Source organism: Neodiprion virginianus, chromosome 3, assembly GCF_021901495.1.
Source record: "Neodiprion virginianus isolate iyNeoVirg1 chromosome 3, iyNeoVirg1.1, whole genome shotgun sequence".
NCBI lineage: Eukaryota > Metazoa > Arthropoda > Insecta > Hymenoptera > Diprionidae > Neodiprion > Neodiprion virginianus.
Window position 1 is genome coordinate 1997049 of NC_060879.1, and position 22565 is coordinate 2019613.

General features: G+C 36.7%; 3 protein-coding genes across 5 annotated transcripts in view; 1 reads left to right on the forward strand and 2 right to left on the reverse strand.

The window, feature by feature from the left end:
• The first annotated feature begins 107 nt into the window (after positions 1–107).
• The window catches only part of LOC124299788 (uncharacterized), a 111445-nt gene continuing 88987 nt past the window's right edge, over positions 108–22565 (forward strand). Inside the window, exon 1 of the mRNA XM_046753146.1 lies at positions 108–455. The gene's annotated coding sequence lies outside the window, so the exon portion shown is untranslated. The remainder of the gene's footprint in view (positions 456–22565) is intronic.
• On the reverse strand, positions 450–4144 carry LOC124300942 (glutamate receptor 2-like). The gene is made up of 7 exons (XM_046755447.1): positions 3896–4144; positions 3701–3795; positions 3359–3577; positions 2994–3229; positions 2704–2921; positions 1222–1463; positions 450–837 (listed from the first exon to the last, which is right to left on the reverse strand). The coding sequence occupies exons 1-7, from the start codon at positions 4142–4144 to the stop codon at positions 591–593; spliced, it is 1506 nt and encodes a 501-aa protein (XP_046611403.1). The 3' UTR covers positions 450–590.
• The window catches only part of LOC124299786 (tyrosine-protein kinase transmembrane receptor Ror), a 127547-nt gene continuing 110241 nt past the window's right edge, over positions 5260–22565 (reverse strand). The window contains exons 5-14 of one of the 3 annotated variants that reach the window (XM_046753139.1): positions 12311–12392; positions 11043–11283; positions 10484–10608; positions 9810–10372; positions 9500–9736; positions 9282–9415; positions 8979–9195; positions 8542–8883; positions 8185–8453; positions 5260–8098 (exon numbers count right to left, since the gene is read on the reverse strand). In XM_046753139.1, the coding sequence (XP_046609095.1) occupies positions 7382–8098; positions 8185–8453; positions 8542–8883; positions 8979–9195; positions 9282–9415; positions 9500–9736; positions 9810–10372; positions 10484–10608; positions 11043–11283; positions 12311–12392 (2927 nt within the window). In that variant the 3' untranslated portion in view covers positions 5260–7381. Of the gene's footprint in view, positions 8099–8184; positions 8454–8541; positions 8884–8978; positions 9196–9281; positions 9416–9499; positions 9737–9809; positions 10373–10483; positions 10609–11042; positions 11284–11525; positions 11923–12310; positions 12393–22565 lie in introns of those variants that run through there. The other 2 variants (XM_046753141.1, XM_046753140.1) reach the window with 2 other exon arrangements.

The window sequence follows — 22565 nt, forward strand, 5'->3', positions numbered from 1 at the left end:
GAGTGTTATCCGCGTATAATAATCATGCAGAGTTGCGATCGTGTAATCAAACGTTGCAAATCAGAGTCGGAAGAATCGAACGCTAAGCATCGGTATGTAAAACAAAGCAAGATCGTGAATCGTCTTTTGTCAAACAATCAGTTAAATCTGCGTACCGTACCAGGTACGAGCAAGGTCAATGCATTCGATAAGTCATCGCGTGTGTCCTAATTATTTGTGCCTAAAGTTGTTCGGATCGTCTCATATCGCGATACCGATATAGCCGTGTGCAAAATTGTAATAAAGTTGTGCAGTTTTTATCGAAACGCAGTATGGTTTTTAGAAATTGAATGTGCGTGAGTTATTTCAGTGTTGTGACCGTAGCATCGGATGGAACAGGTCTAATTGGACGGATTCTCCACCTTCGAATTCCCAGAAGCTCCGCGCAGTAAATAACTCGCCGGGATTCAGAAATGGTAAGTCGAACACGTTCGTTACTCAACATTCTGCTATCTTCTTTCTAATTGTAAGAATTGAATCTACGATGCAGGTTTCTTGTCACGTCTCCTATAACGAATGCGCGAATTATTGGAATTATATTTGAGATGTAATCAGATCGGCGGCCTTTTTCCGGCTATAATTATTTGTCGACGATTAAAATAACGGTAAATTGCGATCTCTATCAGCAGAATAACGAATGACAAAATCGTTGCCCCCAACAGCATCGCGAATATGAGGGAGAGGTGATGAAGAGCGATAGATTCTGACACGCTCGAGTTTGATTCCAGCTTCGAACTCGGCGCTAGCCATATCGATTTCAGACGTTGTATCGCCCCATTTTCGAGTAGTCTCAGTACCCTGCAAATCGACATCCGTTATTAACACCTGAAATTTCGTGTTTTCGAGCAATATTTGACACGAAGATATAACAATTTACGGCTAAGATTGCAATTATATTTAAATCGATAGAACAAAATCCCCTGATTTTTTATTGCAAAATGACGGTCACGTAAACTCCGAATAACCGATAATTCTCGATGTTTCGATTCGATTTTCGTAAAATTTATTCGTGCGCGAATCTTTCTCCCCGATTTTTATCGTTAGAATTTTTTTTCTCGAACTTTCTTTAGATGTTGGATTATTCGAAAATGTGAAAGGACTTATTTCATTCCCGCCTCTGGTTTGAAATCAATTCCTAGCATATTATTACGACTGCCGCCGCATCATGCATATTTTACGCACCCCGTGTTGATCGCTTTTGTGTGCTTAAATCCGCGAACGAGTCCTCCTGCGACCCAACCGTTGTAGTAATTTTTCCCAACGTATGTCATGTCGCAGAGTTTCGAATTTTTCGCCTCCATTTCGTCCTGAGCTTCGAAATAGGTGTACTTTCCGGTGCAGACTTTCTCGTACGACTCCAAGTCGATTCCTGGACTAAGCCTGTTGCTGTTCATTATCTTTTTGTAAATCGGTCTCATCGATTTCTGTTTCGAAAGAGCAACGACGTCATTCGAGAAATGTAAAATTTTTAAATTTTGCTTTAAAATTTGCAGTCAGGTGAAAGTAGATATGGGGCATTCCGTGTCAACTCGACCAATGATTTTCCCTTACCATTTTTTATTCGCTTCTGGATTTTTTCTTCGATTCTACGATCTCAAAAAACTACTCCTGAAGTTGTTCAGATTTTTTCTTACAATGGTTAATTTTTTTTTATTGTTAATCAAACTTATTTAAATATCGGCTTTTGCTTTTAAATCTCAAAAATCTTATTTTTCATTCTAATCGTTCTAATATTGGTCGATGTGGGGCAATTTTGTTTCCACTTTTTCAGCACTATCAACGTTTTGAACAAACAGAACACCACGTTTTAAGGTTTCGAAAATTTTTGAAAATTATAAAAAATTTTGTACAGATTTTTTAGAATTCGTGTTCCTCTGTCCAGAATTTTGGTATTTCTTTAAAAAATTACGGAGCGTTGAAATATGGCGTTTGGTTTGTTCAAAGTATTTGAAGTGCTAAAAAAAAAAAATTAAAAATAATCACTCCACCATGGGATAGGCGTCAAAATGATCGGAATGGAAAGTGAGATTTTTTGAGATCTTTAAAAAATGCCGTTTTTTTGTGTTAGTTTTCAATAATCGTAAAAAATTCGCGATTGGAGAGAAAAATTAAAAAAAAAAGAAAATTCAGGAGTGCTCCTTTGAGACCGGAGAATCGTATATAAAATTGCGTAGAGAATGAAAAACGGTGAGGGAAAATCATTAGTTGAGTTGACATGGAATGTCCTATATACAGAGTCTTGATTACAGATTTTTATACCGACATCTTACCGACGCTTAGCCAAGACGCAAACCTTTTTCTAAAAAGTGGCAGGATGGTTCGATTTCCCCACTTTGACTGACTTTATCGATAATCGGATAATTGAATTGCTCCACCTCACTGACAATTAGCCCCTCCTTACCATATTTTCAACCCTAATCTGGTAAAATTCCTCGAAGGTAAAGTAATTGAATGATCCGACGATCGATAAAGTCAGTCAAAGTAGGAATATCCCCCCCACTTTATCCATCCCACGAATATTCTAAAAAGAGGTTTGTGTCTTGGGTAAGTGTCGGTAAGATGTCGGTATCGGAATCTATGTCCAGAAATCTCCTTGTACATATATCCCATCGAACAGCGAACATACGCAATCGGCTCGTAGTTTTTTACTTCAATCAAACGAACCGCGAAAACCGAATAGACGAACGAGTTCCGTTTTACGGCCACTTTGTAGTTCGTATCTCTGTAAAGCGATTCCAGATCCTCAAACGGTGTATGAAATTCCCGCTGCGTTACGTGCGATATTAGTTTAGAGCTGAACGCGATGATCAGAAGCCAAGAGAAAAGGCGAGTCGATAGCAGCAGGATCTTGGCACGCCTTTCGAACAGCGACGGTAGCCAGCCTGAAGGTGAAAAACTGCGTTGTTGTAAAGAAATTAGCCGAAAACTGTTATCGCGATTGCTGCCACGCTCACCTTGGTTACAGTAAATAGAAAATACGTAGAAAAAATTATCTCTCAGGGTGCAGGAGGCCGTATGATCGGCTTCTTTTGTCCCCTTCATCTTCCCCGAGTTTAACGTCTGCTGTAAAAAACTTGCGAAAACCAATACGAAGAAAAGGGCGATTGTCGACATCCACAGGCTCGGTCTGAACAATTCGATCATCCACGTATTGTGATGTTGCAGTTGTTTTCTTACGTACAATCTGTACCTGCATTGATATTAGAAATATGTATATAATATGTATGTACTCAGAAAATTAGCAGAGTTATACTTTTTAGCGAGATATCTTTCTTTGAAAATTCACCGCTTATTTTAAAAAATTGTTTATTCATCTCACGATGAAAAGCTCCAATTTGTAAGATTATTTTTTATCGATTCGCACCCCGTCATCCACATCGGCAGGGTGAATTGCAAGGCCGTTGTTCGCGATGGGAAAACCACGGTTCGTGGTATTATGTCTGTTTCGTTTCGATAAATGTATCCGATCAGTCCGTCCCACGAACCATTCTTACTTTGAGTCCCGTATTCGTGCTCACTTATCGAAGTGTACCGAATTCTGAAATTTATTCCCAATGTCACGCCTCGATTTCGCTTTAATTAAAAAGAAGAATTGCCGAGTTTTTACACGCAGATCTCTTATTTCCATGGTTTTTATTTACCTTCTCATTGTAATACTCACTTGAAGTTTAAAGTGTCGGCGATAAGTTCCCACACGTCGCCATGCAGGCCACTGGCTACGGTGTTGTTGTTGCGAAAAGTTATAAGATTCTTAATCTGAAAGCGCCGGTATTATTATAAACTACGACTGATATAAAATTCATCGATCTTATAATCCACGGGGGGGATTTTTAATTATCAAAAATTTTACGCATACCGGAAATGCGGTGAGCTTTAAAGTTGTACCGTTGAAATTGTAGGCCTCCGTTGATCTGATTTTCGCGATAATATCGTTGTGTAGTTTCGCGAATGATGGGACGTCGAAGATTCTTACAAAATCATTTTTATCATCACTCCATATTACACCGTTGAAAGTATCCACGTTGGCAAATTTATTCCCGATAATGAAAACCAGGAGTATAAGAGAAAATAACGTATAATCGGTCGATCGATTGCGGCGATACATATCGACGATGTTACTATTTTAATTTGCATATGTTTTTTTCGTCTCGGTACGAAAGAAGCAAAAAAAAAAAAATGTATTTTTTGACCCACGTTTAAATCGCGTCGCTTCTAGCGCGTAACCGCTAATGGTTTTCATTCGCTTTACATCGTCTATTTATCCACACCCGTATAACATTTGTTATCTTTGTACAGGGATATACATATATATACATACACTATATGTATATATCGTTCTTCGATCTAAATGCATCGCCATTAGCCTTTTGCGTTTTTTTTTTTTTTTTTTTTTCCTATTTCGCGCTATTATCCAACGCCGATTAACGATTGCTCCGCAGAATTTCTATCGACACACGGCAAAGTTATACACACATACGTGCGATATTTTTTATTTTGTTTTTTACCCGAATAAAACCGCGATTTCGTTTTTATTCTCCATCAAAATTTTTTTCTTGGGATTTTGGGATGCTAGTGAAAATATTGCAGAAAGGAAGGCGTGTACAAAAACATTAATTATTTATTATATAAATATCCTGGTTAATTAATGTATAAAGATCATCTTACACGGCTAATAAATCGTTCGTTTATTCGTGTGTTCATTATAGGTGTAATAATAATAATAATAGTCATTTATACATATAGATATGTGCGTATGTATAGTTTACACATGTCTCATAAATTAATTAAGTCTATATCCGGTTTACACAAAATCAATTTTATTTTCGTTCGACGCGCATGTCACACACGCACACACACACACACATATCTATATACATATATCATATACATTATGTTTCTTACAAAAGAAAAAGATAAATATCATACGTGTATAATGTATGTTTATTTTTTATTTTTTTTTTGTTGTTGCTTTTTTTCTTCCTCAATATCAAAACGGGTGTGTAAAAAAACACGTTTTATAACGTGCAAATCGACGTCAGTTTCAATTGTCATTGACAGAATTTTGATTTCCCTTGAAAGTGTGCCGGGTGGAAAGAGGAGAGCGAGGGTGAGAGGGGGAGGGAGGGAGACTTCCGTTATGTATACCTTTAATGCTAATTTGGTAACGATATGACGGGCATATCTTTCGTTTCTTTGTTGTTTGTTTGTTTTTTTTTTTTAAACTTTATTTGCAGTTTGTAGAATTCTTTTTTTTCTTTGCGTCATACTTTATTATCATGTTTGTTTAAAAAAATGCCTGTATGAAAAGTATCCGCGCCTACAGTTGCATTCGATTTTTATTATTAATTTTAATCATCATCATCATCGTCGTCAACGATTTCCGTCTCGCACAAGATCTCCGATCAATCTCAATCTCAATCCATTTTTTATTATACACGAGTTTGGTTTACATCGTTCTTTTTTCTCGTTTTCTTTATATTTCGATTTATTTTCTTTTTTACTTTATTATTATTATTTTTTTTTTTATTTTCATACCGGAGGTACCATATAAAATTTCTTATCAGTTAAACGTTGTTTATTATTATACATAATACGATCTATACACGTACCATTAATTATATACATATAATATATATTTGTTTTTGTTTTGTTGGTTTTTTTTTTTTTTTTTCCTAATCTATACAAAGAATCTTTTTATCTTTTCTTTTCTGTACGCGAAACGTTTTCATCTCGCTTTCGCAAACCGAATATTTAAACCACGTATGATAATTTTTTTTTATCATTAGGATATACTCAACAGTTCTTTCTTTCTTCCTTTCTCTCCGTCTATGCGTGAATTAAATTTCTTTTATTATTTAAATGTAATTCGAAAGTTTTCTAAGTCGTATAGTTCACGATATTATGCGCTTTAGTTGAAAAAAAAGAGAGAGAGAGAGAAAAGAAACTACATTTGAAAAAATTAGATCCGGGATATGAAAATCTATCGATAAAGTATCGCGCGTTCTATGCAACGGTATATTATACATGAATTTTTGCTTCTGAACAAGTAAGTCGGAGTTTCAAATCACATCGGTCAAATCACGCCATTCTAATATGAAATAAAATTTGTCGAAACTTGAACGTAAATATTTTCGTTTTAAAAAATTTTTTAGTAAAGAAATATTAAACATCTAAAAAAAAATAACACACGACGCGTAAGTCGACTTTTTCACGACGAATTTATGGTTTGAAAATTAACCGCGATAATCATTCGGAATCTATTAACAAAAGTCGTAAATAATAATTATAATAATTTACAATTCTTTGATTGAATTATAAACACCTGACAAATAAATATATAATAAGAAACAAAAAAAAATAATCGTTATTACCAAATTCTCTTCTTTTAATTCTTTCAAGTTTGGAAAATAGTTTTCAATCCAACTTTCCACAACTCGGATGTGTGTATTATTCTTAATATCTAATTAATAAAATATCGTTACGTTACAACGGTAAATGTATACTTAAAAAAAAAAAAAACAAGAACAATGACAGTTACCAAAAGATCTTGGGCTGTTTTGGCAGTTGAATTACAATTTCTGTAATAATAATAATGGTAATAATATTAATAATAATAAAATTGTAAAAAAAAAATGTATAGTGATTCTGAGCAGTCTGTATATTATACTACGTATATCGGTGTATATATTTTTTAGTTATTTTTTTTTTTTTAACTCTAATTCTAAATCGGGCAAAAACACATCCAAAAATTAAAGTCTTCGAAATATTAAATATTGAAAAAGTTTTCTTTTTTTATTTTTCTTCAGCGTCTTACCTAACAACAATTGTTAGATTTATCGCTTATAGTCGGTCGTAAATATCAAAAGTACACAATGATCCGACGTTACGGTACAATGTTTCAATAATCTTTGCAAAACTTTTCACCGCTGAAGTGACAATAACAGTAATAATAATAATAATAATAATAATAGGAATAATAAATATAATTTGGGTAATAACATATCATTCTTGCCATTTTCTTTCGTATAAAAATTTTATCGACTTATCGTAGAAGGTTCTAGTAAAATAATCTAACGTTAGTAATTAAATTCTTATCGAATCAAGTAATACAAGTATAACGTGTAATAACCGACGAACTTTTTACAGTATTAAAATTGGATATTAGCAGCGAAAAGATTTGAAAGAAGACTAAGACGCGAAAAAAAAATGAAACATTTACCTTAATTACATCTAATTTTCTGCTGTTTATTTCCTTGTTCTTTCTTCCATTCGTTAACGCTTATAAACAATATATATATATTATATAAAGTACGAGATCTCGTTCACGGGGCATGTATCAAAATCATTTCGACACTCTAGTTTCCGTTGTGACTTTACTCGGATCGGGTAGCCTGACCACCAACTGAGCGCCGTTTTGCATCGGCCTCGTTCCATTTGGCGGACTGCTCTTGATCATTGACTGATGTACGGGGGGCAAAACCTTTTTGGCACCGCTCAATTTCGGCGAGCAGCACTGTTTGTCATTGTACTCGTTTAGGTTCACGTTGGAATTGGCGTTCTGATAACTCGATTGATTGGTAGTTTTCAGCGGCGTAGCTACGGCGTGTTGTTCGTTCGCCAACTGTAGGTTGAAATTCTGCTGACGCGAATCCACGTTCGGATTCATTGTCTTGATCGGCACGTTGTGATCATTTATATTGCACAACGGCTGCATCTCTTGGTTACACTTGAAACTACTCGACTCCTTTCGGTTCAACGAATCGGTCTTGTAGATCGGTGCTGACAGCTGCGTAGAATTCGTTTTGTTTGTACTCTTGTGGCTACTGCCGGAGTAGCTCGTAACCGACTCGTTGCAGAAGTCGCTGAGGTACGTTTGATTCGTGTACCAATTCTGCAGCCTGTGATGGATTTCGGGAAACTGTGGCCTTCTGTTGGCCACTTCGTGCCAACACTCTATCATCAGACTGTATATCATCGTCGGACAATCTTCCGGACAGGGGAGCAGCTGACGTGATCTTATCATGTCGATTACTTCCTGGTTGTTGTATCCGTAGTAAGGCTGAAAGGATGAAAAAATTTTTGGGAACTTTTCACGGAGACGAACGATACGATAGATGGAATGAAATTTCGAAGATTACTTCTTACCTGTAAACCGTAACTGTATATTTCCCACAGCACAACGCCGTAGCTCCAGACGTCCGATTCTGTTGTGAATTTTCCATAGAGTATCGATTCGGGCGGCATCCATCTCACCGGCAGGAGACTCTTGGATTGTACTCTGTAGTAGTCGCTGCTGTAAATGTCTCGCGATAAACCAAAATCGGATATTTTTACGGTAAGATTTTCACCGACAAGGCAATTTCGCGCCGCCAAATCACGGTGAACGTAATGGTGGCCTGCCAGGTACTCCATGCCTGAAAATGTTTTACAAATAACAAAATTTATCCCTTTAATGTTGGATTGCGGTCAATGATAAACTTTGGAAATGTGAAATAGACTTGCCGGACGCTATTTGAAGCGCTATGTGAAGGAATTCGGGCTGTTCCAATACTTTTCCACTGCCGTTGTTCAGCGGTACGTCAGATCTTGGCGAATGGCAGATGAGGAACTCGTGCAAGTCACCTTGGGTCATGTATTCGAACAGCATGCACATCGGTTCACCCTTAAGAATAACGCCGAGAAGACAGATTATGTTGGGGTGTCTAAGATCGGTCATAAGATCGACTTCGCGTTTGAAATCGCTTTGAGTTTTCGGCGTCGCGTTTTCCTTCAGCGTTTTTATAGCCACGAATATCGTGGGTTCAGCTTTATTGCCAGTTTGCAATTCACCCTTGTAGACTTTGCCTGTAAGTCGGATAAAACAAAGAGCCAAGTAAAATCGCAATACCTTTTTCATTTTCTTCAAAAATTCGTTTGCTAGATTTCAGCCAAATGCTCACCGAATGCTCCTTCTCCCAATTCTTGTAAAAATGCGACATTGTGGATCGAGAACTGTGGTACTCGGTTGTTCGACGTTCGGCTACTTCCGCTGCTCAGGGTTCCCGCCCCAGGAGTTATGTTCCCTGGTCCTGCCAGCAGCGAATTCATTTCCATCGGCTGAGCGGTGCTTCGCCTACCGTCGTAGATGTTTTTGTCGCATTGCATACCCGTCAGCATCTGCGTTATTGAGGGTAAACGGCGACGAATTAGCTTAACTAACGGTCTCGTTGTATCAGGTTGATAAAGATCGTAAGAGGACTCACCTTGTTGGACGGTAAATGGTTCGGTTGTCTTCTCGACTTCCTACTTTTGTAACAGCAGCAGTAGCATATTATTATGACGATGAAACCGCTCGTCAAAACTACGCCGACCAGCGCGTATATCCACAAGTTTTCGACTGTGAACAGATGACAAGATTTTATTGAAACGACGCTTGTATCATCGATTTTCAATGCTTCATTTTTCTTCGAACGCTACCAACCGCATTTCGGGATGTTGCAAAACTGGACCTCCATCCCGGTATTGCCTTCGACGAAACACCAGGGCTGAGATTCCCTGCTGCCTGGATTTCGACAGTACGAATGTCTGCCCACAAGTTCTTGGTAATCCGATATCTCGACGTTCAACTGTTGAGACCAAAGCAGACACGGTTTACCGTACGCGCTGTGATTCGCAACGCCTCGATAAGATTGGCCCGTTCCCCAGTAGCAGCGATCGTCTGGAAATAATCGACAGGACGACGAGTTACAATTAGATTGTTCATCTTAAACTTGGTCGTCTTTCAGACTCACCTTCTTGTACGTCCTTCACTGCTGATATTCCAAGACTCAAACAGTCGGCTGCTTCCGGCGTTCCGTCGGGTGGAAGATCCGAACATTCCAAAAGAGGCACCTGACTTATCACTTTTTGCCTCTTCGCAATCACGTACTCTTTTCGGCACAATTCGTTCTCCAATATCTCACACTCCTCTCGACATATCCTTCGCAGTTTGTGATTCAAGCGATTTCTTCCCGCCGTTCTCGCGTCGACGTTAATCGTTTCTACCCCGATCTTTCTGGATGGAAAATTACCATCGCTGTCCAGCGTAAAGCTAAACTTTGAACTGTATTCCGCTTTCCTTTTTCTCCTCATCACGCCGTGCGTTTTTGTGAAATCGTTGAGGTTGTCCTCTCCGTCCGTGTCGTCTGGTGACACGATTTTACCCTGATTGGCATTAAGCAGGTTGAATAGCTGCGTACTAGCCTCCGAGTTTTTTGGCTTTTGGTGATACTTGGCCTGTTGATCTCTGCATATCGCGAATGCCGAAAAGCAGAGCGAAGGCTTGGCGTATCTTTCGCATGTCGACGACAATTCGCTGTTTGAAGTTAAAAAAAAGTTGTTTATCAATTTTATCCAGGCAACGTATGTAAGATGCAATAATAAAATGACGGGTTCTCTGTATTGTTGGAATAATTCATCGACTTACTTTGAATAATTTATCACTCGGAAAGCCTGCAAAAGTCTTTCTTCAAGTTCTTTCTGCGTCGTTGTAGACGGTACGTAAACGGAATGATTGCCGACAAAGTCTGCGCACACTTTCCCAAGGTATAGCTGTTTCAGAGATGTTAAAAAACATAAAATTTATTACACCATTAATCGATAAACAAAAAAAAAAAAAACTTTATCGCCAAGTTTTGTCTCTTATTATTAATTTTAGGTACATATACAGAGCGAGTCGATCGAAACTCTGAGAATGGGCGGAGCTCGGTTGACGGATTAGGCTGTACTCCTCAGCCAATCCGACAAACGATAACAAAGATATGATAACGAAGGAAAGACGACGGCACGAAATGTCAACAATTAAAAAGTCGTGGCTAGATTGGCTAATTTGTCAGCTAAGCGCCTCCCATTCTCGGAGTTTCAATTAACTCATTCTGTATACGGTCGATCGAATGCGAAGTAGGAAGTTAACGTCAAATAGAACCCCCTGTCTTTCTCGCCTACTGTTTTAGATGATAAAATAAGACGAGAGTTTTTCCACTCACTTCGCAAGTTCCACCCTTGTCTTCGTTTCTTATCGGTATACTTCCCCCAACGCTCGTAGGCACGTGGGGCAATTGAAAATGCCCGTTTATCGAGCTCAGGTCGACGGTGCTGGATTGCGAACTCGTCGGTTGAGGGCTGGGTGGAAATATGTCGCTGAACGGGTTTGTTGGACTCAGGTGCGATATGTGCGGGGTCGACACGCCGATTCCAGATATATCCAGCTTGTCTCCGATCGCCGTGCTGTTTGAAAATAAATAATGGATCATAAATGTGTAATTCGGTATTTAAAACTTGATTGAACTTAACGATATTAATCGTAGTTTTGTCTCTATTAAGACTGTTGCGGGTGTGAAACATTGATTGCTAAAACTTAGTATTCTCGGAATTGTTGCAATCTTGTTTTCGGATTTAAGCGAAAGGGTATTCATTTGAAAAGTTAATTCTTGTTACTGTTGTTGTTATTTTTATATATACGGTTATACCTCGTTGCGTTATTGACATCTGTTAGGTTATCTGCGATATTTTGTGTAAGTACAAAAATACACGAACTTTTCAACATTGAAAACATTAGGTACACAAGTATCAGCCTCATTATTGTTTTATTTTTATTTAAGAAAAAAGATTTTATTTTTTTTTCTCTTCCTTTCTTATTATTAGTAGGTATTAATATTATTAGTACTATTTTTCATATGATTATCAACTTTTTATTGTCAGAGCATTGAACTTATCGACGATATCGCTGTTGTTGTTTTTATTATTGTTGTTGTACATAGAGATTGCTGTTAGTTTCATTTGTTGTTTGCGAACGCGGCTGTACGCGTAGCTACAATCCAGCTGCGTTCGAATGGCGAATTGAATTTACTACTACTACTACTCTACTATACTACTACACTACTACTACTACTACTACTACCATACTATCACACTACTATTCTTTGTCAACGAACAACGACAATCGCGTAAATTCTGCCGGTCATTGAAATCTATACATTGAGAGAATAGAAATATGTTTTACCGACGGACGGTAACCTGCTATTCATCATTTACCGACAGTTTTTGTAACGTTGCCTTCGTAATTTCGATCTAAAACAGCGTCAGTATCGCGGTAACCGAGTCGTTCAAATTTTTCACATTTTTTATTTATTTTTCCCTAAACTTCTTACGGTGAATATCGAGATATTCGATTGATGATAGAGTGGAGGTAAAAAAAAAAAAAAAGTCAAACAAATAATACGCACATATATTGATAAATATATTTCATTCTCACCCATCGAGAAGGTCGGGAAAATGCGGTATCATTGGTGAAAAACTTCCTCCTACGTCCGATGCCGCGTTTATCGGTCGGCCGGCTGAAACAAATAATTGAATTGAAAAATGCTGTACCGCGTAACGAAATGTTTTTTTATTTTTTTCTTTTTTTTTTTTTAATCTTACCTCGCTCATCGCTACATTCGTTTCTCAAATATCGAATAACTTATGAAAATTCTTAATATTATCTATTATCAAAACTTTGTACGAGACACAAATTTAAATCGAGTGTGATTGAATAAGAGCTGTTGTTTGTTTCGCAATCTTTCTCTCCGGTCATTGTGCATAAATTCGTATGATTTTTAATACACACAACGTTTAGTAATAAGAAAATCAATTGAGATTCGTAAACGTGATTTGATCGCTTGTATTTTTAGCCACCGTGAGACAATACGGTCAAAGAAATATCTTTCCCAACTGTTAATCACCGCACCATCGGACCGCCTGCATGTTTCATCGTTAAGCTCATAACTTGACGTTCGTGTTACATTATATATATATATTACATATGTATATAACGTTGGGTATATAACAAACGTATACATTTATAAATTATACAGGCATAAATATATATGTTATATATACATATATTGTACAAAGGTCGTTAGTTTTCATCACTTTATATATATATATATATATATATATATATATATATATATATATATATTTATCAATTTCATTGCCGTTAAATATTATTGATGGTATAAATGTGGGCGTGATCGAGCGTTTCAAATCTTTCTGTTTTTGTAGAAAATTTTTACTCAACGCGCGCGATACTTTAGGCACGGAAAAATAAAAGAGAATATTATACGCGGCGATCGTATCTACGAAAAAAAAAAAAAAAAAAAGCAGAAAAAAAATAGAACGAAGAAATTGAATGGTAAAAAAGATGTGATTTCTTTTTTCCTTCATTAAACTACGAACACAGCGTGTACGGAAATAAAGAATGGCAGCAGGATGCTTTCGGTTGTTTTACGTATCCATTCCCAGGTACGCTTGCATTTATGCTTGTACGTCATTTATAATTTAGACGTACAAAGAGCTGCTCTGTCTACCGTCATCCATAGGTATACATATAAAGCCTGTGTGCCCAGCCTGCCTTACGCGTTTTGTTTGAATTCGTTCGAAACTCGTCGCGCGAAGAGTGAAAAGAGTGCGAAAGGAATAGAAAATAAAATTTTTTTTTTTCTAAAGCAAAAAACATTTCAATGGGTTATTTTTTTTTTCTTTTTTTTTTTACTGTGCAGGTACATACACGCCTATACGTAGAATGTTTTTGCTATTCATTCGATGCTCTTTGTGCTTGTGAAATTCTCTCTCTCTCTCTCTCTAATATATATATATATATATATATGTGGTATGCGTGCTTTGGACAAAATGTTCGTAGAAGAATATATGAGACGAAGAGAAAGAAAGGAAGGAAGGAAAGGGTGGAAAAAGATAAAAGTTGAAATGAAAATTGTAAAGAATACCTTCGCCTCTTTCATTCCTTTCGTCTTTTCACCGTCGCTGGTTGCTTGCTTGTTGCTCGCCGTATCGGCAGTAGCGATAAAAGGATAAAATATAACATTATACTCGTTTGGTATGCGGGGAAAAGTTAGGGAATTTCGAAAACAAGACTGGAAATTTCTCGTTTCTTTATACAAAGTATTATCGATCTTGAGAAAGAAAAAAAAAGAAAGAAATAATAGAAGAAGAAATTGCATGGATTGATGAAATTCTGGAATAATCAGGGAATTGTTACGGGTCTTTTGCGAAAAGACGAGGAATCGTTTAATAAAGTTTTTTCTCATGCAAGTAATACGACCGGCAATTTTTTTTTCAACCTGTAGATAAAATAGGTCTAATGCAAATTTTTTTTACCTTATAAACGATTTTAACAGAGAAGAAACATTTCACTCGCTATTTCTTTTTCTTTTTTTTTTCTTTAACTTCTCTTCACGCTCTCGATCCTCTATCACAATAATTTATAACTATTTCGTATGCTCTATAGATATAACTCAATTAACACGGAAGGCTCACTTTTAATTGTTCACTTCCGTTAATCCCGGTATTACATACACAGGCTATAATATATATCTATACGTATAACCACAGTATCCTCATACATGAATGTATATACATATATGTATATACGTATATAAGGGATGTAACGTTGTCTCCTAATTAAGGGAATTAAACGAGAGTTATTCGCGTCATTTATCGTTCATTAAACCTCTGATATATCGCCGTATTAATTAAAGTCGATGCGATGAGTAATTCCTGTATTATACTTGTATATTTTTACTTATCTATGTTGGATTCTTCATCGAGAATTTTCACAATCCTTTAGTCGTCACGTTTGCAGTGAACAACGAAGATATGGATGATCGGTAACACTGTTTCATGCGGATACGGATGATAGGCGACTAAGAGAACAACTATTTTTTTTTACACGCTTGCCCGACAGCTTCGATGTTGGGGAAAAAATCCCCCTGTTTCTCATATTATAAACTGCACCCTCGATAAACTTGTTTAAAGGCGACGACGGTATTATAAGGTACGCATAAAATACGAATTTCTATGGTAATTTCACCCTTGGATAAATCTATCTCCATATATATATATATATATATCTATTATATTCTATGATGTATGGAGAGCGTGTAATCTACTATGTGTATAATCGATTCGTCATCTTCACTCAAACCCTCCGCGATCTCCTTGACGCCTAGCAGTATAATATATATGTACATATATATATAGTTATGTGGGTACTTTACGCATACGAATCATGGGATGGCTATAAATATTATAGGTATAATATAATATTATACATTATATATCGATGAACGGCGTCTGTATCCTTCGGCGAGAAAGATCGATCCGGATATTGATCCTTTTTTTTTTTTTTTTGTTTGTCCGTCTATCCGTTTGTACCGTTCTCATTTTTGGGTGGGAAATATAAAAATGCATTATTTATCGACGGGATGGTACGTTGTCTGCTGTGGTAGTTTAAAATACGCGTGCGATCAAAAAATTGGAAGGCAGTCGTTTGTCGGGGTGGCAATTAAAAAAATTTAAACGTTGTTTGAACGTTTTGAAAATTGTCGAAAAAACCTCGAAGCTTCTATTATTTTACTCGGAACATTTTTAGACCGGCTTCGTCGTGCGGTTGATAAAAAAAAAAAAAAAAAAAGTTGAATGTGCAAAATGTAGACAAAAATCCCTCCATAACGTAAAAGTAAAAGTTAGGAGTTTTGAGAAGTTTTCGGGAATTTTCAAACCGTTCGAACAATGTTTTAGTTGACCAGAAAAATTGAAAGTATTGAAAAAAAAAAAAAATGGAATAAAATCGGACCATCATGGGCCCGGTCTTGGAATGTTTGTAATAGAAAACACAGTTTCTGAAATTTTTTGTGAGAGTTTAAAGAAAAAAGGTCCGTCTCAAAATCACTTTGAAATATTTACAAATAATTGAGCAGTTGAATAAAAGGGACAATTGCAGGAAATATTTCAAAACAAAATCAGAAATGGTAAAGGGGGGTCAGACGTTGGTTGGATTCGCATGGAATTTCCCATACATACATGCGTATTGTATGTAACATGTTATATGGGTGGGTAAGGGTAGATTTGGATCTGAGATATTATTTGCTTTGTTGCACTTATACGTGCTGTGAACGTCATGAGTAGCTCTTATATATATATATGTGTATATATATATATATGTGTGTGTGTGTATATATAAAAATACCGTATGAGTTCTTTTCCCTCTTTCCATCTCTTTGTATCGCAGCTTTGACTGATTCCAGTTTCTCTCTCGCGTGTGTGCCTATGACAAACACAATTTCTATATGTGTTTCTCTACCACTCTTTTTCTCTCTCTCTCTCTCTTCCGCTTCCTTTCCTTATTTTTTTTCTCCCTCTCATCCCCCGGAAGTCAGGAAAACGCGAAACGAGTGCTTGCAGACGGGGGATCAAAATCAAACCTTATATGTACAAGGTGTACGTATCAAATAAGATGTCATACATGACGCGTTACGTGTACAGAAAAATTTTACAATCATATGTGTATGTATTTAATTCACTTTTATTAATAATTTATCGGTATGGGTTGATCTTCGAATTATTTTTGTTACATATTCTCTCTCACCCGGTATTTGTCGATTTTTTTTCTTCTCTGTACTTTTCAATTTGCTTTTGGTATTTATTTATTTATTCATTTTGATTTTCAAAGAACTTTGTCCGCGAAGGATTGCCGATCGTTATACCGCAGTTTTATTTCTTTTATTTTTATATGTTGAATATTTTAAATCCCTGCGTTTTTCATATTACATTAGTATAGGTACATATATTCGTACTACATATGTTATGTATTCATGCAGAATATGTATGCATAAGATGAACGAATCTGGGTAGAGGTAGAAAAACTGGAATCTCTGATTGACGGAAGAACCGAAATATCGAGTTTTCATAGACGCGATAATTTTATTCGTAGAATTTAACAGAAAAGTGGAAAGTTGATGAACAATAAAATTGAAAACATAGTAAGTCGATGTAGAGAGAAACAAAATATCGAAAGGTCGTGTCGTGGTGCAGCAAAATCGAGAATCTCTGTACGATTCTGTATCATTGAGAGTAATATTGACGATTCTACATTTTGAAATTCTACGTTCTAGCCTTTCTAATCTTTTACTCCTCCATACTTCGACTTTCATCATTTTTAAATTCTCTACATATTATTAAGTTTTCTCTTTTTTTGAAAATTCGACATTTCGATCTAAACACGGCGATACAAGCTGCGGCTGCGTTTCTTGAGGGGTGAAAAACTTTACGTTTTTTTTTTTTTTTTTTTCTAATTCTCGTTTCTCTTTCGTTTCACGCTCTTTTCTTCCAATACTCGACGTATGCAAATGCCTCGCTCCCATTTCTTTCTATACGCATGTACGTATGTATATTATTCATATACATTCACATTTATCATTCAATATTATAGATATATATGAATTATAGCCGACAGATTGCCTCGCGATTCTTCAACTTTTCTCAAACTCATTTGTTCGATACTTGAAAAAGGGCGCGAGGGAGGAGAAGGAAAAAGAAATGGAATGGAAGTCGTATAACATTCGATGTATATGCATGTATGTGTAAAATGGAAAAGGAACGCACGCTGCACGCACCGTCTTGTTTACACGTGACTAACGTGAATTTTTTCCTCTTATATTACGCATATACATGCATACATATGTATTACACAATATATATATATATGTACATATATATATATATACAGATACAGAATCACGCATATTTGAGTCATGCCCTACGGGGGGAGAAAATCCTGTACTTGAGGATTCTGAATTGGAGGGATGGATATCGATACTTTTAGCAATATTTCAGGCTCATTCGAATGTCACGAAACGTAGATCGTATAAGAGGAGGCGAAGGAGGACGAGAAATGGAATATTTCACCCTTGCGCGTAATTCAATTCAATTTGAAAAAATCGATCATCTTACTTTCAGCGTTCGGAAATGTAATAATTTATATTACACATGCCGTGTAAACAAAGTAACGGATTAGAATTTTTTTTTTTTTTTTTTTACCAACCTTACGGTATATAGGTGTAACGAAGAATCAGTATATATATTTAAAATGCTGCAGAGCAAATTGAGAACCAAAGAATGAGCTGAGAGTGAAATGCAGGGAAAATATATACAACATGCATACATATACATTAGGGTGCTTTTTTTTTGGACTATATTTTTTTTTTTCGGTCCCATCGTGAAATTTTGTTGGAAATGCAACAAAAAAAATTCCCTGAAAGATTGAGCCCTTAATATTAATATTAAGTGCTCGCCCAAGGCATGTAAAGATTTCCCGCTTAAAATACACGTAAACTTCAATTTTTTTCTTTAAAACATCTACAGTTCAGAGGCATTCTATGGTGCAGTCTAGGACGTCAGTAGGTTTTCTTCGGAATGAAATGCTCTACAAAAATTTCCTACAAATTTGTTGAATATTTTTTTTTTGTAGCTCCTGTTATTTACGATATACGGGCAAAAAGACAAGAATTTCATGAAAAAATTGGGTTTGGGTGGCCCGTACGACTTCACTGCAATGAGCACTTTTGTAGAGCATTTCACTCCAAAGAAGACCTGCTGACGTCCTAGACTACACCATAGAATGCCTCTGAACTGTAGATGTTTTAAAGAAAAAAATTGAAGTTTACGTGTATTTTAAGCGGGAAATCTTTACATGCCTTGGGCGAGCACTTAATATTAATATTAAGGGCTCAATCTTTCAGGGAATTTTTTTTGTTGTATTTCCAACAAAATTTCACGATGGGACCGAAAAAAAAAAAATATTGTCCAAAAAAAAGCACCCTAATATACATATATATATATATATATATATCGTAACTTTGTGTTATTAATGGCTCCGGGATAGCTTATCTTCCGCACTTCCTGCTCGAGATAAGATCCATCGTCTATACTGCAGGTCACATGCGTATTTGTATACCTATGTATATAAAATATCTTATACATATAGATATATGTTATACGCTATCGGTTTTTTTTTTTTTTCCACGGACGTGTATTTAAGAGTCTATATCTGCATTCATCGTGCAGCGCGATGTATCAGAATATGCACGTATTAATTGTACCATGTGTATTAAATTAACACTATTAGCGATCACGCGGGTAAATTTATTTATACAATGTATACGCGATATATTCAAGGAGCATGATTTTCCAAAATTAATTACAGAACTGTGTTTGTTTTTTTTTTTTTTTTGTTTTTTTTTTCTCTCTTAACCTCATTTTTATTGATTTTATTTTTATCGGACAGAGTATAAGCGGAAAGAAAAAATTAAAAAACGATTTTATTGTGGCGCGGAGATGCGCAGGGTGTGTAAAATAGAGAAAAGTCAAGGAAAATAATATAGAAAGGGAGAGAAATAAATTCATTCGAATCACGTATATGCTGCAGGGCTTGAACTACTACTGCTTCTACTACCGCTGTACCATAACTATATCGCTTATATATACTACCGGGATTGAATTAAAGGACAACACACTTCTTAGGCGCAACCCCTCGTAAATTATTCATTAAAATCCTGTGACGTGACCTGCTAAGGCAACTAGCCAAGAAGGGATAATAAGGGAAGAGGGTGCCTGCCTCTCTCGAATTGGGATCGAAACCATAATGTGACTGCGCCAATCGCCAATTACACGTATGGGCCATTTCACGTCAATTCTCGACTATCACTGAGAGAAAATTTTAGTTCCGTTTAGCGCTTAGTTTTTTAACTATTTTCATTTTTTACCACAATCGAAAAATATTGTTCTAGGCACGAAATGATAATTAGTTTTCCAACTGTTACCGGGAAGTCTAGTATCCGTTACTATTCTTTCTCGTTACGATCACTGTTACTAGATTTTTGCGTGGCTGTGGCGAGAATTTAATGCTTGTGCAACGATAAATTGACGTTAATGTCGAGATAAGTTGATTATTCACGATTATTCACAAGATTGACAGTAATTATCATTCGTTAATTCAATATACATCATCGTTTTGATTAAAAACTCTGTTCCTCTCATAGGTTCTCTTATTTTCCGCGTTATTGTTGTTGTTGTACAATGTTACAAATTTGTAGGTTGAAATTAATGTCGAGAGGAGAAATTCCTCTGGTGCAGAGAGGATCACCGACGTTCGTGACAGCCGTGCGTACGTTTATACAATGCCTACTGCGGTCTTGCGGAGCGGGCTTTAATTATTCCAGATAATTACCTTTGATTGTTTTGAACCCCAAATTCAGCCCTCAGCCCTTACGCTCAGCTTTGAAATGTTGGTCAAATTCACGGTGGTGGGTTATGCATGTGTAACACGCGCGATTACGCCCGTATGTTTGTACAAATATACAAATGTGGGTGAGCGCGTGTGTGTGTGTATAAAATTTAAACCTGCTTTGTACCACGTGGAGAAGCCGTTGCAATACACCGTAAAGAAACAGACCACGATTCTGCGTTATTGTCGGCACGTCTGCACGTGTATGTCGGAATAAACCGCGGAACCCTTTTTGAAACTGGCGTGTGCGGTGAAATGAAATGAAATGCGAAAATTCCAACGCGAGTTGCTTTTAATGTGTACGTACACGTATCGTATATTGTTACGAGCTGCATACGTACATTTCGTGTGTTATACGATTTTAATCACTGGGGGAAAAGGTATTTGAACAAATTATATATGTACATATGTATCGTGTACTTGAATTCTTCTCATATTGTTTGACGAACGTAAGGGAGAACGATTCGGAAGAAGCAAAAAAAAAAAAACAAAAAAAAAATAAAAAACTAACACATGCAAGGATCGAAGTTTAAAACCTGAGGGAAATGCCACGCGCCTTCCACTGTTTCAGATTACATATATCGTTCGCATAAATATATCCTAGATATCGTATAACATGCGTGTAATCGGTTTTGTAATTATATAACATCGCACCTTCATTACACATACTTATATGCTATACCTATGCGTACATTATATATTCCAAATACGCAACGGTCCGTACCAACGACTGCGGCTTAGGTATCACAATCGCCATTCGAATCTAGTTTATGTAATACGATCGGCTACGCACCGTAGGTAAATGTTATATTACGAATCGTTGAAAAAATTTCAAATTACGTAGGATACACGAAGTATAAATACTACTGATAATCTGTGCAATGTTCGTATAACGACGACACGACGTGTTTTTAAATATACAATTTAAACATTCATCCGGGATAAAAATTGCGATGTCGAAGATTTTTTCTTTCTCCTTTTTTTGTTTTTTTTTCTGCTAGCATGACGATCGAAATTGCGAATTATTGTACAACACCGAAAAAAGGAAATTTTTCAAATGTCGTAGCGTGTATTATACAGAGCGAATTCGTAATGACTGCATGGTCTGTCGTCTGCTAAAATTTAATGCGCATGCGCTACAATCCGGGAACAACCGTCTCTGACCTAATTCCATTTATTCCACGTGAAATTTGTAACGCACGTAGGGACCTCGACACCTTCGATATTGATCATTTTTTCGTACGACGTTGCAACCGACGCAAAAGGGTCTTGGAATTTTTGTCAGATTTTGATGGGCGATGGTAGAATTTAAATAAAATTTAACAACAAATACCGGTCAAGGCCATTTTTGAGAATCTGAAAAAATTTACACCGATCTTACGATTTAAAATATGATTTTGAAATTTCGCTGGTGGCTAATGAAAAATAAAAATATCTTTGAGACCCTTTTTGGGTTGGAAGAAACGTGACGGTAAAAAGATATCAATGATCGAAGGGCGTGAAGTACGTGGGTTAGAAATTTGACGTGGAATGCACCGTACACATGCATGTATTTCAAGACATCGCGGACCAGCGGTACAGGAATTTCGGGGGTGTTTCGATTTTACGACTCGACCGCAGAGAAACGTTCCGCAACTGCCATGCCGGCTCGTGCGTTGTTTCCGCCTTATTGCGGTACGCGTAACGTCGTGCGGTCAGACCGCGGCGATCATCGTTGAAGCGAATTTGCGGTTTTCCATGTTTGTGCGCGATTGGTTAATCCGGCGGGTGGGTTTCATCGTGCCGGATGCTCGGCTTAACACATCGACCCGCGGTTCGCGGTTTTTGCCACATTAAAACGGCTATCGAAAAGGAAGGAAGATGTATGTATCGACGGAGTGAGTAGCTGACCGTCGAATTGTCGAACGCGCATGCGCCAAAATTGTAGAGCAAAAGCAGTCGTTTTGTCAGGTTGACCAACCTACGTGAGTTCGGACGACGAGTCGCCACGATGTCTCTAACCTCAAAAATTTTAACACCCGTCGGTGACAATTGTCAATGTTGTTCGAACATTTTGACCGTTGGAACTGTTTTTGAATGTCGAACGGGCAGATTGAGATTGTTTTTATTCGGAAAAATTATTAATCGGGGGAATGACCGAAGTTGAGAACAACTGACATCGACAGGCTTCCAATTTTTTGAGGTTAAATAAAGTCTGAACTTAACGACGGTTGGTTAACCTGAGAAAACATCTGCTTTTGATATAGAATTTTAGCGTAGTATGCGCGTAGAAACAAGAGAGAATCGAGGGAATAAAGAATTGGCGCAGGAATTCGTTTCATTTGATAAACAATACGTTCTTGATTTTTGTTTTTTACGATTTTATCAAGATATATTGTATATTAAA

Excerpts from the sequence above, each read along its gene's own strand:
- LOC124300942 (XM_046755447.1), bottom strand. The coding sequence starts at position 4,144 with ATGTATCGCCGCAATCGATCGACCGATTATACGTTATTTTCTCTTATA. Across the intron at positions 3,578-3,700 it reads GCCGACACTTTAAACTTCAA|AATTCGGTACACTTCGATAA; the intron begins GTGAGTATTACA and ends AATAAATTTCAG. Across the intron at positions 3,230-3,358 it reads ACAAATTGGAGCTTTTCATC|GTACAGATTGTACGTAAGAA; the intron begins GTGAGATGAATA and ends ATATCAATGCAG.